The sequence below is a fragment of the Rhincodon typus genome, chromosome 31 (genome assembly GCF_021869965.1).
Source record: "Rhincodon typus isolate 14 chromosome 31, sRhiTyp1.1, whole genome shotgun sequence".
In the NCBI taxonomy this organism is placed as follows: domain Eukaryota; kingdom Metazoa; phylum Chordata; class Chondrichthyes; order Orectolobiformes; family Rhincodontidae; genus Rhincodon; species Rhincodon typus.
This window is the reverse complement of record NC_063362.1, coordinates 25,899,843-25,917,116: the sequence shown is the minus strand read 5'-3', so window position 1 is coordinate 25,917,116 and position 17,274 is coordinate 25,899,843. Positions and strand designations below refer to the sequence as shown.

General features: G+C 40.8%; 1 protein-coding gene across 2 annotated transcripts in view; it reads left to right on the top strand.

Moving 5' to 3' along the window:
• Positions 1-11,558, top strand: part of wnt4 (wingless-type MMTV integration site family, member 4) — a 26,327-nt gene extending 14,769 nt beyond the window's left edge. For both annotated transcript variants that reach the window (XM_048614992.1, XM_048614993.1), the window contains exons 3-5: positions 3,302-3,433; positions 6,009-6,151; positions 9,780-11,558. In XM_048614992.1, coding sequence (XP_048470949.1) covers positions 3,302-3,433; positions 6,009-6,151; positions 9,780-10,247 — 743 coding nt within the window. In that variant the 3' untranslated portion in view covers positions 10,248-11,558. The remainder of the gene's footprint in view (positions 1-3,301; positions 3,434-6,008; positions 6,152-9,779) is intronic.
• Positions 11,559-17,274: the final 5,716 nt, after the last annotated feature.

Below are 17,274 nucleotides of genomic sequence, written 5' to 3'. Positions count from 1 at the left end.
TCCTACCTACTAACCTCATCCTGCCCCCTTGACCTGTCCGTCCTCCCTGGACTGACCTATCTCCTCCCTACCTCCCCACCTACACTCACCTTTACTGGCTCCATCCCCGCCTCTTTGACCGGTCTGTCTCCTCTCCACCTATCTTCTCCTCTATCCATCTTCTATCTGCTCCCCCCCCCCCCCCCTATTTATTTCAGATCCCCCTTTCCCCTCCCCCATTTCTGAAGAAGGGTCCAGGCCCGAAAAGTCAGCCTTCCTCCTCCTGTGATGCTGCTTGGCCTGCTGTGTTCATCCAGCTCTACACCTTGTTATCTATTATTTTGTGTAATTTAACTTTCAGTTCATTGTAGCCGTAAGCCTTGTGATATTGCCCATTACAACACTGTTAATGTTATAATGGTCTAATGTTGTAATTTCACTCAAAGTAACATTGGGGTGAGTGTTGGACATGAGGAATTATCTAACCTTTTTTGAAATTGGGATGGAGTAACATTGAGGATAGAGTTGGGCAATTTTATTCTGCAGCCAACTGGCCTGAAACTTTTGATGCTGCCCCTGAGTGTCTGAAATAGTGAAGGATTTCATCATGAATCATTAAAGTGTCTCATCTAAACAAGGACTAATACTCTCAACAAAATAAGTCTGTAAGAAAAACTTAATTGCAATTCAGTTAAGGTAAGTTTTATATAAAAATGGATTAAGTTAGCATTTCACGACATTTTTTAAAACCTAAGGAAAAACCGATATGTGTCTTTGATACAGCTGGGTTCTTCAAGAATTTCCTGCATAAGTATCACCAAAAACAGAACTAGTATAGTTACAGTGAGACACAGATTTAACACAGTCAGATAGAAAAACTGAAAAAAAATGTTGTTATTAACTCCCTTTCTGGCTGCTGTATCTTGTCCAGGGTCCAGGCTAGAGAGGGCAAACCACCTTTACAGGAAAGGTAGGGTGACTGACGAGTAAAAATCACTGCTTCTATCTCTCAAAGCAAAGTCTGTGATTGTCGCTGGGGCAGTGTTACTTCCAGAGGTGCCCGTCAGCGCTGCTTGTTTTGGATTGGGACTGAGAGCTTCGCGAATTAGCAGAGATATCCTCTTTATGTGATTGATTTTCTGCTAGAGTTGGGTCTACTGTCAGTGGCATTGTAATGGAGGAAATGTAGCTCAAGTTAATGCAGCAGGGAACAGCTGCAGCAGGGCTGCACACCCAAAGGACCATGTGCAGTACGAGTGAATGCTGTTTCTCCGCCCTTTGTACAGACATTGCGAGGGATTTCTCCCAAAGGAATGACACAGTGCAGCAGTTGAGACCCTGAAATTGGCCTCACTGTCCTAGGGCTAGAGCAGGGAAAGAACGAGCCAGAGGAGCGGCTCCTTGATCATTAACCAATGACTTAGATTGAAAAATGGACATTGAGTTAGCAGAAAGGAGCTCCGTGAATATGTTCCCCACTATTAAATGACTAAGTGGCTACACTCAAACAAGGTAATAAAAGACTGTCAGAACCCTACAAAGCAGTACTCCCACAGTCTGTAACTTCAGGACAGGAAAGGAAACATGAGGAGGAAACTGGAGAAAACTATTGGTAGCAAGGGGATGAATTGCACATTCTAGAGAGCTATGCTCCATTATCGTAAGGGAAAGCTGCATCATATTCCTATAATGTAGTACAATTATTAATAGCATTGGTATACATATGTGTCAGCTGTCCAGTACAGGGTTTATTAACAGGAAATAGTTTTATTTGTAAATGCATTTTTAATATGGTAAAATTCACTCTAATATTAACTGAATGAGGCTGGGGATTAGTTTTAATAACAGGGAAATTCCCTTTTGCAACAAATAATACCATTGTGTGTTAGCAGATACTTAATTAAAATGGCGCAATCCAATTGGTACTGCCAACTGTTGCTAATTCCTCTCAGAAAGTCTCAATTCAGAGAATACAATATTACTATGAAATACTGTTAATGGAGCACCACATTGTGAAAGGCGAAGGAAACTACATGAAGCTTCAAGGTTGAAAACGCTAACCTATTGATTCAGGTCCACATTGCTTATGCTAAGCTTAACTCTGGTGGTGCTATGACTGCTGCAGTTGGCTTCAGCAATGTTGAGTAAGGTAGACGAAAATCAAAAAGGTTTTTTTTTGCAAGCTCGTCATTTTTCAGTGGGCTGTGGTGAGAAATATATATGTGGATTCTGGACGTGGGGGCGAGACTGCTTCGCTCTGATGCCCACGTGATGCAATACACTTACCCTTCAATCACTTTCTAGCGTCACACATGAAGAATTCTCATAATTTAGGGCAAAAGATGCTCTTTAAGTTTTACCCCAGCAAGCCTTAGCACCTTTCTGAGAGAGGGGGAGGAAATATGGGATTAGAATAAATCTATTTGCAATGGTCAGAGCAGAAACACAGTCTTAAATGTGGTAATAGGAAACCTCAGTTCTGTTTTAATGAGATTACTGTTCTCCATACCAGCAGGGAAGTGCCTTGTTCTTGGCTATCATCTCGTGGCTTAATCAGCTTCACATTCCTACCCACTAGCCATTAAAGTAACATGATCTAAAACACTACTAATCTTTGTTGGCCCATCAGTAAATGCTCAGTCAGAAAGAGTCATTGGGCTTTATTTTAAGGGTTAGTTACACTACAGGTAATGGTCACAGAGCAGGTGGGAGCAGCTGGAGGGACATTTAGCTGACCCAAGTTTCTGTCCGGTCAATATAATTTTGAGCATGTGTGCACCTGCCGATTAGGTTTTAATGCTCAGTGAGGAATAGACTGTGTAAATGATGATGCTGGAAGAGGACTGTCTAGAAGCTCTGAAAACCGCACCATTTGTAAAGTTCAGTGGGTTTACACTAGTTCCTGGTGTTAGTCTTACAGGTATGCCTTTCGTGCAACTGACAAACCAAACAGCACTCTGATTCACAAATTGCAGTGCTAACATTTGTGCCAATATGTAACCATTTCTACTTTGCCAGAATATAAGAAAAGCCGATTGGAGTGTAAGTAAAATCAGGAATGATTGTCAACATTTAACTGTTACAACATAGCTCCCAGATGGTCTTTTTAAGACATCACTTTCCATACACTCACCAGCCTACTCTTAACATTAAAATCTAACCATTTGGCATGAACAAGCACAGAACTTCGTTACTGCTCGGCAAGCAAAATAGAAACTGGCAGCATCACTAAGGTGTGCTTATCCCCTTCCATGAAGGTGTTGTTACATGCCAGTTTGACCTTGATGTGATTGAGTAAATTTCCTTATGTCTTTACATGCAGGAACACGAGAAGCAGCTTTTGTCTATGCAATCTCGTCTGCTGGAGTGGCCTTTGCTGTTACTCGCGCCTGCAGCAGCGGTGAGCTGGAAAAGTGTGGCTGTGATCGTACAGTCCATGGAGTGAGTCCTGATGGTAAGTCTAAATGAGTTGTTCGCTCAGGGGAAGAGAATTAGCCACTATCCTTTAACCTATGAAATACATGATCAAAATTAGCACAGAGCACCGAGTTGGAAGTCTTAACAAAGCAAGGAACTGCAGATGCTGCAGATCTGAAACCAAAGCAGAAATTGCTGGAGGTCTGGCAGTATCTGTGGAGAGAAAGCAGAGTTAACATTTCAGGTCCAGAATGGCAGTTCTGAAAATGAACAACGATCACAAATGGTCCATTCTCGATGTCGGATTAGGACTCATTATTGAGGTCAAGCATTCCGCGTCCAGTGATGTTATCTGAGAGTGTTTGTAGCCTGAGTTTTTTGTTACATTTATGACACCCTTAAGGGCAGAGACAATGATGCCAAATCCCCAACCAGTCCTTCTTAATTCCTGGCATGCTGGAACTACTTTCAAACCGTAAGGAATTTTAAAAAAGACAGATTCCCTCACAAAATCATGTCCAAACGCAACTTGAAACAATTGTCAAAATCTTAAGTCAAGATTCCTCTGCCTGTCTGAGGGAATAAGTGATTTAGTTCAATTACAAACATCTTTTAAAATTTGTGGCAGTATGAGAATTGGCAACTGTTTTGAATTTAAATTAAATCATGGTCAAGGATTTTAAAAGGGTTTTAAACAATCACTGCCTAATAACTTCAAACAGAGATAGTCATAGAGTCATACATCATGGAAACAGACCCTTCAGCCCAACCTGTCCATGCCGACCAGATATATTAACTTAATCTAGTCCCATTTGCCAGCATTTGACACATAGCCCTCTAAATGCTTCCTATCCATGTACCCATCCAGATGCCTTTTAAATGGTGTAATTGTACCAGCCTCCACCATCTCCTGTGGCAGCTTATTTCATACACGCACCACCCTCTGCATGAAAAAGTTGCTCCTTAGGTCCCTTTTAAATCTTTCCCCTCTCACCTTAAACCTATGCCTTCTAGTTTTGGACTCCCCCACCCTGGGGAAATGACATTGGTTATTCACCTTAGGTCAAATATTTTTCACAGTCAGTGAGAAAAAGAAAAGAAACACACCATAATAACTTGCAATAGTAATAATTATTATTGTCTAGTATTTGAAGAGTGAACTGTGTTTAACAGATATTATAGAAATCAACGTTACCACTGTTGTTTGTTATTTTAATGTTTAACCTTTATGTCAATCAAGACTCAAGACCTGTCTTCCAAAATGAGGAACATCACATAAGGTCATATGATAAAACTTATAGCCGAAATAAACTTTATGTCCGTATAAATTTACACCACTATCTGAGAGAGCAAAAACATTTTTTTCTACAGCACTTAGTGTAAAGAGAACTAAATGAAACCAAAATCATGGACCAAGCGTATCTGCTTTGGTACAGTGCTGGAGTTGGTACGTGAACGTTGAATTTGATCACTGATCTGATGGCCCATCACATTAAAAACTGGGAAATAAAACTCTGTGGAGATGTGGAAATGGAAATCAAACTGCAAATCCTATAAAGCAGTGTGAGTGTGATCTCCATAATTGGCAGAAAACCTCCATTTCAGTTTACTGTGTGCAGCGTAATGCACCTCAATAACTATTAAACAATTAATACAAAAGCATAATTTTTAAATGCTGAAAATATGAAATTGACAATGCTGGAAATACTTGAATATCAAGCTGCATCTGTGGAAAGAGACACAGAATTGACACTGCAGGTCCATGACCTTTCATCAAGGTTCTGATGGAAGTCCAGTTCCATTTCTTTTTCCACAGATGCTGCCTGACTACTGAGTGTATCCCTCATTTTCTATTTTCGTGAACAATTAACTCAATTGCACCAGTTTGAAACTAGTGCATATTTTTGGGAATCCAGTTGGGAATCCAAACTTAATGCTATTGGAGTGGTTCTGTATTGAAGATCCATCAGTAAATATTGGAGCACCATGTTGAATTGTTACATGTCCACATGCTAAAGCAGGAGTCAGTTTGTCTTCCCAAAACTGTTTATCTATATCTCTTCATGCAATTCAAACACAGATTTGTTCTTTCCCCGTATGTAACTTACCACCCCGAGTGAGGAAAACCAGCTCTTAAATGTGTACTGTGACAAGTGCCTGCTGCCCTGTCAAATTCTCTTTTAAATGGGCCATCTTTTACAATTTTGTTAGCTCAAAGGGATTTTGTGATCAATTTTAATCTTTCTCCACCAACATATGAATGTAGAATAAAGCCTATTGTATGGGGTGAACTTGATGAACCTGAAGGTGTTTTCTCATATTTCTTTTCGCATGTTCACCTATACTCCAAAAAAAATTAATACTTTCAGGAGTGGAAATAGGGAAAATATTGATTTTGTTTTTAAAAGTGAGTAATATGTAACCATTAATTAGCTATCAGGTTACTGTTTATGCGAAACGGTATACTGTAATTCCAAGACTTTAAATTTGATTTAGTTCCTGGTTTGACCTAGGCCTGACTTGATTTTGGAAATAGCTGGATTGTTCACTTCTGAATTAGAAAGGCTTTTTTGTTCCAATTATTAGTATTTCTTCATTACTGTCACATTCAGGTTTCCAGTGGTCAGGCTGTTCAGATAATATTGCATACGGCGTTGCCTTTTCCCAGTCTTTTGTGGATGTAAGGGAACGAAGTAAAGGAGCTTCTTCGAGCAGGCCACTAATGAATCTGCATAACAATGAGGCAGGAAGGAAGGTACGTTGTTTATAATCCTAAAACCCTGACTCTGTTCTAAGTTGTTCCCACTTGAAAAACTGTGCAGCATCAAATCAGATATGAAACAAGCTTCTGCTGATAGAGAATGGAATCATAGAATCCCTCACAGTGAACCTCCAAAGACCATCACCACCTCACCCCCATCCCCATAACCCTGCATTTCCCATGGCTAATCTACCCAACCGGCACATCCCTGGACACTATAGGCAATTTAGCATGGCCAATCCATATGTAACCTGCACATCTTTGGCCTGTGGAAGACTCACGCAGACACGGGGAGAATGCGGAAACTCCACACAGACAGTCACCTGAGGCTAGAATCAAACCTCAGTCCCTGAAACTGTGAGGCAGCAGCGCTAACCACTGAGCCACCATATTGCCTCATTATTGTATTGTACTGAAGTTCCAGCTGTTTATTGTACTGATAACCTCCTGTGTTCAACATTATAATTCTGGGGAAAACAGATTAAATAATTACGTGTTTGCAAAGCTGATTAGTGCTGACAGGTTCGCGAATGATGGAGCACTATTTGCCAACATATGGTGACAAGTGTATTGTTGGATCGCAAAATGGCTATGGATGTGGAAGACCATTTGACTCATATTAGTTCATCCATCCTAAAGTTCACCGAACAATTGTAAACTACAACAATTTCAGGGCTTTGCCTCTATTACTCTGCTTGGAAATCCATTCCATATAAAACTCTTAGCGTGAAAAACTTCCTAGCATCAGTTCTAAATTGCTTATGTATGCCTGTGTCCCTGCACCAAATTTCATAATTTGGGCTAATATTCTGCATCTACTTTTTCATGTCCATGTTAGCAGCTGGACTGCTGCCCCAGCTAATACTGAAGCTTGAGGACTGAAATTGAGACATTTCTCATTGATTTGATGGGGCACTCTGTTTCAATGCTGAGCTTGCATTTTAGACATGAATGCCGAAATTATCCCTTACACTACATTTCCCTGAATTCCTTATCTGTCAAGCAAGAGTAGGAATTCCAATGGTCACAGATCTAAAGTTACAATTCTGAATTAATTAATTGGGATCAATCGTACATCTGAATTTTAAATATAAATTGATTTTGGAATCTTGATATCCAATCCACATATAATCCATGAAAGATCCAATGTTTTAGAGTCTGCTTCTCTTGTTTCCATTTCACAGAATTCAAATTGTCTGATAATGTTAAATGCTAAATTTCCACTTTGCAGTTTTATTAATTGATTTATCCAACAACTTTAACTTAGCAATTATTAATGCAAGAAGCAATTAAATCGTCAAGAGCTAAAATTATCTGCATTAAACAACATTTCTGGATTAATTTAGTGGCTAGTTGCCAGTATTTCACCATGCTGTGGAATTAGAGTAAGTGTTTTACCCATTTGCAAATTTGTTCAGCTAAATTATTGATTAGTCTTCAAACATTTATTTTGTGGATATTATTGACTTGCTGCAGATTTGACTCCAACAACACCATGATAGTATTTTCTTTTTAAGTTACTGACTAGAAGTAAATATGTTCTGACTTCATTAAACTTCATGTTTTTTGTCACTATCTTACATTATGATTGGAAAGACCTCCTTTTTTTAGCATCATGTGTCATTGACCAATGAAATGTAGAAGTTAATTCAATCATGTTCTTACTCTAATACTGGCTCAAAACAGGTTCTTTTGATTTAGCTGTCTGTCAAATGCAATGTGTGATATTTAAGTCTATATATAAGTTATTTACTACTCTGGAAATCAGTATTAGGCTTTGCACAGAACAGGAGGCGAATCCAGTACTTCCTGCTTTGTGCCACCACTTCAGACGAATTTCAACCCCCAAGTTTGTCTCCAACCTATAGGATAGGCACTTCGTCCTTTATAGAACTTCATTATGTACGAAAGTGGCATAAATCAAGTAATATTTATGTCTTTTCTCCATCTACTTGTTCAGAGATGTTATTAGATACCTCTGAAACAGGTGGGACTTGAACCCAGGCCACCTGGCTCAGAGGTAGAGACAATACCACCGTACCGTCAAGTGTCCCCTACCAATTATGTTTACCCCAAAGGAAGCAATCAGTTTCAATCCATTACAATGAGGACAGCCAGATCCTTTAACATTGTATCAATCAATTTTCCTACTGGACTATGTTGCAGGGCAAGAGTGTGAGGGCTATTTTAGTGGCATGTTAAACCTTCTTGTGTTCTAGGTCCCATAGCTCAAGACTGTTGAGTAGTCGGTTACCATTTGGAATGTCTCACATTGATATCACTTGGTTAGTAATATTTCTGTCTTCTGTGAGCTGTATGGAGATGGTAGAAGGTATGGTAGTAAATCCTACATAGATTGTATTTGTTCTTTTCCAGAATACTCTTCATTAGCTTCCAAAGTTAATATTTTTCTCATACTTCCAAGTACATCTACATCTCCTTCCAAGACTTTCCAACTCATCCTCCAACATATCCACCATATGTGCTATTTTCCCCAGCTTGATTCAATGCTTATTGACACATTACACTTCATAGAATCATACAGCTGTACAGCATGGAAACAGGCCCGTCGGTCCAACTCATCCATGCTAACCAGACATACTAAATTAATCTAACCCCATTTGCCAGCATTTGGCCCATATCCCCCTAAACCCTTCCTAATCATGTACCCATCCATTGAAATGTTGTAATTGTACCAGCCTCCACCACTTCCTCTGGCAGATCATTCCATTGACACACCAACCTCTGTGTGAAAAAGTTGCCCCTTAGGTCCCTTTTGAATCTTCTCCAAGGGGCAAGATTTTGCTCCTTTCCCCAGTGTTCTTTAAGTCTTTTTCCTTTCCTTCTCAACTATATCATTTCTCCCTGTCCAAATTTACTTTTCTCATAGCTGTGCCGCACTAATTTACCCCAAGATAACTTCAGTATGTTCTATCATGGTCACCATCACCTGTGCCAACTCGGGAACTTCTTCACCAGCAATCTCCACCAATCCTCCTCACTCCTCGAGCCAATGCCAAAGCTGCCTCCGATGCCAGATTGTTTTCATGGTTTAAATATAACTTGGTTCTTAAAAAGGGAGACAAGGATCATGTGATGCAGACACGAAAGTGCGGATGAGACCTCAATCAGATCAGCTATGATCTTGTTAAATAGTGGGACAGGCTCAAAGAGCCAGTGGTCTACTCCTAAATGCTATCTTCCCTATCTCCCTATGGTATGTGTAACTAGGCACACTGTGTGGATTTTTACAACTACCATTACCACATTGTTGTTAGCTTACTTTCAATATGAAAGCGTCTGAGCTTCGAAACTCATAGTGAGGGGCAGCAGACAAGGCATCTGCTATTGCGTAAATGTTCCACGATAGCAGGATGTTCCAGGAACTCGGCAGTACCATAAATTCCCCATCAAAGCGACACCACCCCTTGGAGGATGCAGCTGTTTCCAGAGTCGGTCACAATTGCACTATTAAAACAAACACTGTTCAAAATGTGACCCAGACCTCCTCCAACAGAACTGTAACACATGAACAATATTGTTGCACTGCATCACATCGAGTATGGAAACAGTTTCGCCTTGGTTGTTTTCCACATTTTCTAATTGTGCCTTCTTTTTCCAGGCCATTCTGAACAACATGAGAGTGGAATGCAAGTGTCACGGGGTTTCGGGATCGTGTGAAGTGAAAACCTGCTGGAAAGCCATGCCTCCATTCAGGAAAGTGGGCAATGTGCTGAAGGAAAAATTCGATGGTGCCACCGAAGTCGAGCAAAGGAAAGTCGGTTCCACGAAAGTCTTGGTGCCCAAGAATTCACAGTTTAAACCCCACACAGACGAGGACCTCGTGTACCTCGACTCGAGCCCGGATTTCTGTGATCATGACATTCGGAACGGGGTCCTGGGAACCTCCGGGAGGCAGTGCAATAAGACATCCAAGGCCATCGATGGTTGCGAGCTCATGTGTTGTGGCCGCAGCTTCAACACGGAGGAGGTAGAGATTGTGGAGAGGTGCAGTTGTAAGTTCCACTGGTGCTGCTTCGTCAAGTGCAAGCAGTGTCGTAAAGTGGTAGAGATGCACACATGCCGGTGATGAGAACCATTACAGGTCAGCCAAGGCAAACACAGGTCAATCCCCGTGCGGGGGACTAGAACACTCCAGCAATTCCAAGAAGACAGATAGAGAGAAAACACTATTTAAGATGTCCCAAAGGATCCTTGTTTTATTTTTTTTAATTTATTGCTGACTAACAAAGATCTGGAGGTACTTCTCCACGGACTGTTACTGCTCTGGTTGAACTTACCTCTCTGTTACTGATGCTGCTTATAAAGGAACAAAGGGGTGGAACAAGGAGGCAGAAAATGGTCTGGTTTGACACTGGTATTATTGCACAGGCCTGTTCTGGAATTGATACCTCTTCAGTTGTACACTGCTATCTTACAAACATATCTGGTTTAGAACTCACTTCACTATGTCTCCAATTCTCCATTAATTCCTGCTGTCCTCTGATCATGTTAACGTTACCTCCAGCTGCCAGCAGACCCTGCCGATGATCGTGCAGTCCAGGCGATCTGGCTTGTCCTGTAACCTCTCCATCCATTCACCAGCCTTGTGATTGTCTCCCGTTGCATAGCGATGCCTCTCGCAGAACTCCAGTGGTCTCCGGATGACTCAGTATGTCAATACCTCCAAACTGCGTACATTCCAAACTTGTCATTACAAGCCTTCACACAGCTCCCAACAGCTTGCAGTGACTGGCACATCGTGGTTTCCCCCACAAGCATGTGTGTGTGATTTTACTTTGTAACAGAGAAGACAGCACTATACCGTCAATAATTAATTTAGATGGTACCAATTGTAACATAATGTATAGAGTCGGTGAAACAGAAACAGACCAAATACAGAGAAAAAGCCTTAACAGGCTGAAATGCACGCTGGACAGACTAACAGAATGTATTATAACAGTATTCTGAATATTTCAGTTACAAATAGACTATGTCAAGATGAAATGAATCCTGGAAGATTCTATCTCAAACAATGCTTCTAGTACGATGTAAAGCACAGTACAGTTCAGCCTGTTCAATGATCCTAGTGTTCATGTATTGTTGACCATGTTATCTGGACAGAAATTTGTGCTACAGATTTTAAAGATCTAGAATCCTAATTTTTGATCATCTGCAGTTGTTCTTGTGCTGGAGTTACCTTTTCTCTTCTTTCTTCTATATGTACATGTGCATCACTTTAGACCAATGCGAAACTTACACCAAAAGGGACAGAGTGCCTCTAAGAATTAGACTTTGAGCTGGGTCTAAATCCACTAAGTTAACTGCTGACTGTCATTGTGTTTGGGCACTTAACCAAGTTGCTAGTGAGTGTGGGCCCACAGCACTAAACCACCAACCACCCCCCCACCGCCCCCCATCGCCCCACCTCCCCCCTCCCCCCACCATTTAGCACAAGCTTGCATCAAATTTGCGATATTTCATAGAAGGACCACAGGGTGGTTGATTTGGAAAGAGGAAAACCCCTTGGTGCAGAGGCTCTATTAAACCTGATTGTCTGACCAAGTGGGGAGCTTCACTCCTCATCTGATAGCTATATATTTCCTGAAAGAGGTGATGCTGACACTCGATAATTCAAACAGAAAAGTATAATATTTCCTCTTTATAATGTCCCTAATCTTGAAGATTTCCTAGCAGGTGGCCAGGCTAGTTAAAAACTTCGATATGCTAACTTCAATGCTGCTATCTTGAACTGTGGTTTTTTTTTTCAAGATTCCAGTATGTTATTTCATAAAATATAGGCTGCTGTTTAATATTAATCATATGTTAGCTTGTCTCATATTTCCAATGCTTTTTGTAACAAAATAAGAAATGTTCCTTAGAGTTATTTGTAATTCTGTGTGTGTATTTTAAATGAACAGGCATTTTTATTTAACAATAATGAACAAGAGTGGGATCATCCAGGCAAATGCAAAACACTGAGCATTGTAATAAAGGAAGGGACTCTTTTCAATAACTGTGGTTTCATACCAGTCGTAGTTGGATTCAGATTTAATGGCAGCACCTCCAATGATTGGGATTAGGCTATAAGTACGACTGTGGCAAACAATTGTAAGTCAATTAAGTTCTGCCACTTCCAAACAAGCTAGGCTAGTTCTCCCTGAGAAGGAGCAAATTTTAAGGAGCCATCATTTTGAAGTTTCAAGGCTCACTCAGCGCATTACAATCCTGCAGGTTCTTGTCTGTACTGTGGTAGAGGCTGGGCCTGTTTCAGTGCTGTATGACTCTACAAACTATATCAACCTGATACCAGGGGAGAATATAAATTTAAAATCAGGAATTTGTTGGTAAGAAGGACGGTCAAGCGAAAAAAACATCTAGAGGGGTAATAAAGTTGTAGAATAAATGACCAGGGAAAGTTGTTGCAAAAATGACTCAGAGGCAATCGGGTCCACTTGTCCTTTGGGGAACCTAATAATCTTCTCCCGTTTCTAAAAGTAACGTTTACAACCTTCACGGCCCACCCCACATGGCATCAATCAGTTTTCTCTTCCACCTTCCCTTTCTTATGACTAAGTCTTTAGCAGGTCCAACTCTGACAGGTTCCTTGCTTCATGCATTCACAAATCAGATAAAGTATGTGAGGATTTTTTGCATGAGACAGCTCCAGTCATACTGTGGACTTTATACTCGTGCTGTAGCTCTGGCAGATTGCTAAGGATCATAGTGGCCTTCTGAGATGTGATGTCACAAAGGTGCCAGCTTGTTTTGTAGAAAGAATTTGCTGTCATTTTTCATAGCATGACTTAGGACTCTTCACTTTTGAATCTATACCTTCCCTATTCAAAACTCACGAATTTTAAGCTGCGACAAGTTGCAAAATTCCGAAGGAAGGATTGTCCATCTTAAGAAATGGCAGTTGATTTCAGCTGGGCATTAAAATTGACCTCAATAGAAAAGGGAAAAGATAAGTCAAAATCAACTTGAAGTCCCTCCAGCTCCTACTTCCTGTAATTGACTGTGTCTGGTAGCAGTGAGCGGCTCAACCCTTACTGAATCACCCACAAACTTTGCTGTTGTAGCTTTGAACACAGAAAATGCCGACTGAAGTCAGGACTCAGGACAGCTAGCTAGTATTAACTATTACAACACAAGTCAGCACCTCCACCAGAGACAGAAAGGAAATTGAGAAAGAAACTATTCTCACTCTGAGATGTGACTGTCGTCCAAGTTCATTTATTTGACAGTAGGATAGTGAGGCGGTGTTGCTTATGGATGGAAGTGGGCTGGGATGAAGAGAAAAGAAATGACCCTCTTCAGTAAGATGGAGGAAGTAAGATAACACAATTCCCTCATCCAACAATAGTCTGCCTTCTGCTGGTCAACCGTGCAGCTACACCAATATTGTTTGAACAGGGCCATAGACTAAAATCCTACCATTTAAGGAAGTTTAAGAGAGAGCAGCCCCACTAGGAGGCTACAGAGCAAACTGAGGGGAGACTGCAGTAGCAACAGTTCTATTCTAATAAGAATAGAATAATCAAACACTGGAAAAAGTTGTAAAATAGATTTGTATAGGAATGCCAGTGTAATCTAAATAATGTACAAATCCTAATATATTTGTTTAGACAGATTCTATGTGATTTTCAGTCTACGATATTCTTAATACAGAATTAATAAACATGATGTTTGCACTCCCAAATGAAATCAGCCTTATTCAGATGCACGTATGTTATACACAGTGAATATAAGGTATTACCAGCTCCTGGTATTTTGAGGTCCCAGTGCTGAACAGACACAAAACACTAAATGCATTTATGTTTAACAAGCAAATATTTTCATTTTCAGGTATGTTACTTCCTTGTATCATTCAAATAAAATTAGTATAAGTGCAGTTTGAGTCATGTGGTGCAATATTGCTACTGCTAGAAAGTGAGACTGAGCAATATTATGAAGTGGAGCTCCATCCCTGGACTAAAATGAACACAGAGAATGCCAGATAAACTCAGCAGGTCTGGCAGCCTCTGTGGAGGGAGGACCTGAGTAAATGTTTAGAATCCATCACGGCTCCTCTTCGGAACAGAGTCTGTTCCTGTATTTGAAACAAAAACAGAAATTGCTGGCAAAACTCAGCAAGTGTGGCAGCATCTGTGAGAAGAAAGCAGATTTAACGCTTCGAGTTTCATGACTCTTCATCAGATGTTTTTTATTTCAGAACTCCAGCAACCACAGTTCTTTGGTTTGTTTTTCCGTCCCTGTACTTTATTGCTTTAGCGAAATGCCCTTTTAAAATTGCTGGTGCTCTACTAAAACAGGGACCCTTTAGTTTATTGAAAGGATTTCTGCATTGAGGAGAATGTTCAGGTATTCCTCCCTCCTCATCAGGCATTCGGTTTCCACCAATTAAGGAGATAATGAATCCCACAGTAAAGTGGATCAGAGTGACCTCGTATACGATTGTTCCTGTCTGTAAAAAAATGGTACGTTCTTAATTCATTCTGAGTTACATTGTGATATTCTAAAGGACATTTTCCTTCTTCTGAAAGAAGGATAGTCAATGACTTAACCCACAACCAAACAGAGTTAGCAAAATCTTAAAGAGCACCAGTGAAATTTATTCCGTCTTGCCCATCATTGACTGTTCACTTTGAAGAATGAGGTAAGTGGGATCGTTTTGGGTTTGAAGTAGCCATACAGTTGGCAACAGAAGATCAGAACCCAGACATCCTGTGCAGTAATAAAAACAAAGTGCTGAAGAAACTCAGTTGATCGGGCAGCATCTGTAAAGACACGGAGTTAATGTTTCGAGACTAATATGACTCACCATCAAAACTGAAGAGAGGGGTGGAAGAGTGATGGGCTTTATACTCTGAAAAAAGCTGGTGAGGGCCAAATGGAACAGGAGGAGGAATTTCATGATGACGGACCTTTGAAGTCACAACAAAAGCTACAAATCTTGTGTATAAATGACTGTACCAGTGCTGCTTCTTGCTCTCGTCCAGAGCCGGAGTCGGTGGTGATTTAACAATTTTGGTTGCAATTTCCGCCCTTATAAATTTCAACTAGTCCATCTTTGACTCTTACCTTCTATTCCTTGACTTGTCAGTCTCCATTTCCAGTAATAAATTGTCTATTTAATTTTCATTGCACTCATCCAACAGCTAACCTGACTAGCCTTCCTCACACCCTCATTTCTTTAAGGGCACCGTTCCATTTACTCTGTTTCTACATCTCTGTCACATGTGTTCCAATAATGCTACCTCCTACAACTGTGCTTCTGACATGTCTTCCTTTCTCCTCAAGTGAGGATTCTCCCACTCTGTCTCTCGCACTTCTGTCCTCACCGTTATCCCCCCCGTTTCAGGATCAAAATGGGGTTCTCCTTATCCTCACTTAACATTTCATCAGCATTCATATTCAAAGGATCATCCTCCTCCATTTCCACCTCATTCAACATTATGACACAACCAGAAATTATCTTGCCTCCGCTCCCCTATCGGCATTCTGTTGTGATACCCAGGCCCACTCCTCTGTCACCCCCAACAACTCAGCCCTCTCCAACAGCACTTACTCCTGCAACTGCTGAAGTTGTAACTTTTACCCTTTCCCCTTTATTTCCTCACTCCTCACTGCCCAAGGTCCCAAACATGCCTTCCAGGTGAAGCTGAGATCTATTGTACTTCTTTCAATCAGGTTAGCTCTATTCTCTATTCACAATATGGTCTCCCTTACATTGGTGAAACCAAACAGAGATTGAGTGACTGCTTTCTGGAACACTTCTACTCTGTCCGTAAGAATGACCCTGACTTTCCAGTTGCTTGCTATTTCAATGCACTATCTTGCTCTCACCTTTGTCCTAAGCCTGACGTAGTGTTTCAGCAAAGGCCAATATACGCTGGAGGAACAACACCTCATTAGTTGCCAAAGCACTTTACAGCCCTCTGGACTCGACATTGAGCTCAATAATGTCAGGGTATCAGTCCTGTCCTCCATTTTGTTTCCTCCAGTATTCACCCGACCACCTCTCCTAGTGCCTCGGTTTTACTTTCAGCAAAGCTGACCTGTGCTCTGCTCTTAACACCTTGTTTTGGACTTATTCCTCTTTTCTACAATCATTACCACTCCATTAACATTTTGTTCTGTAACACCTCACTCTTTAACTTTCCCCTGACCTCTCATCTGTTTCACTTTTTCATCCCCATTCTATCCCCCTCTCTTCAAGGATCATATCAGACTTATTTTGTATTTTCCGTTTCTGTATGCACAGATGCTGTGAGACCTGTTAACTTTCTCCAACACTTTCTGTTTTTATTGCAGATTCCCAGCATCTGCAGGTTTTTACTCCTGGTTGTTTTAGCGCAGTATGGAGCAGACTCTCATTCAGTTAGCAAACTAGAGCTTCTAGAATACTCTAGCCAGTTCGAAAACAAAACCCAGAAAAGTGGACATGGCTCTGGGGCCAGGAATTATCTGCCATTCGGTTCCAGATTATGGACTGATGTCCTAACTGGATGGGTAGCAGTAGATCTCTGCTGACAGCTCACATGTTTGAAGTTGATTGAAGTCTAGCAATATTCCTGCACATATATGCGGTTCTAAATGCCATGGGCCTGCCAGCCTGTGGCTATGTTCACCGTTTTTAAATAAGCAGGGCACCCCTATGGCAAAGAGAGCCTGCCTTCCATATAAAGCAAAAAAAAACTATAAACTTTGCAACTTTGATAAAGTTGGTAATGATTTCTGTGCATGGTGGACACTCATTTGACCACAACCCAAACTGATCATCACAGAAGACCCATTACCCCAATCCTAATCCTAAACCTCAGCAATAATAAAAGCATATAAATGAGCATGTTTCAAGGTGGCAACTCATCTTGTGTTTCATGTCATGAAAATAAATTCGCCTGGATACGTAAACACAGCCTTAAAGAATATTATTTAGAATTCTGCATTTAAGGGATTTATCTCTGAAATAATACTAAGGAATTCCTTCGAGAGCTTAGTTTTGACTTGCAAAAGTGGCTAAAATTTAGCAAAGTCGGAAGTCTCATGACACCAGGTTATAGCCCAATGGGTTTGTTTGAAATCACAAGCTTTCTGAGCGTAACCCTCAGTCA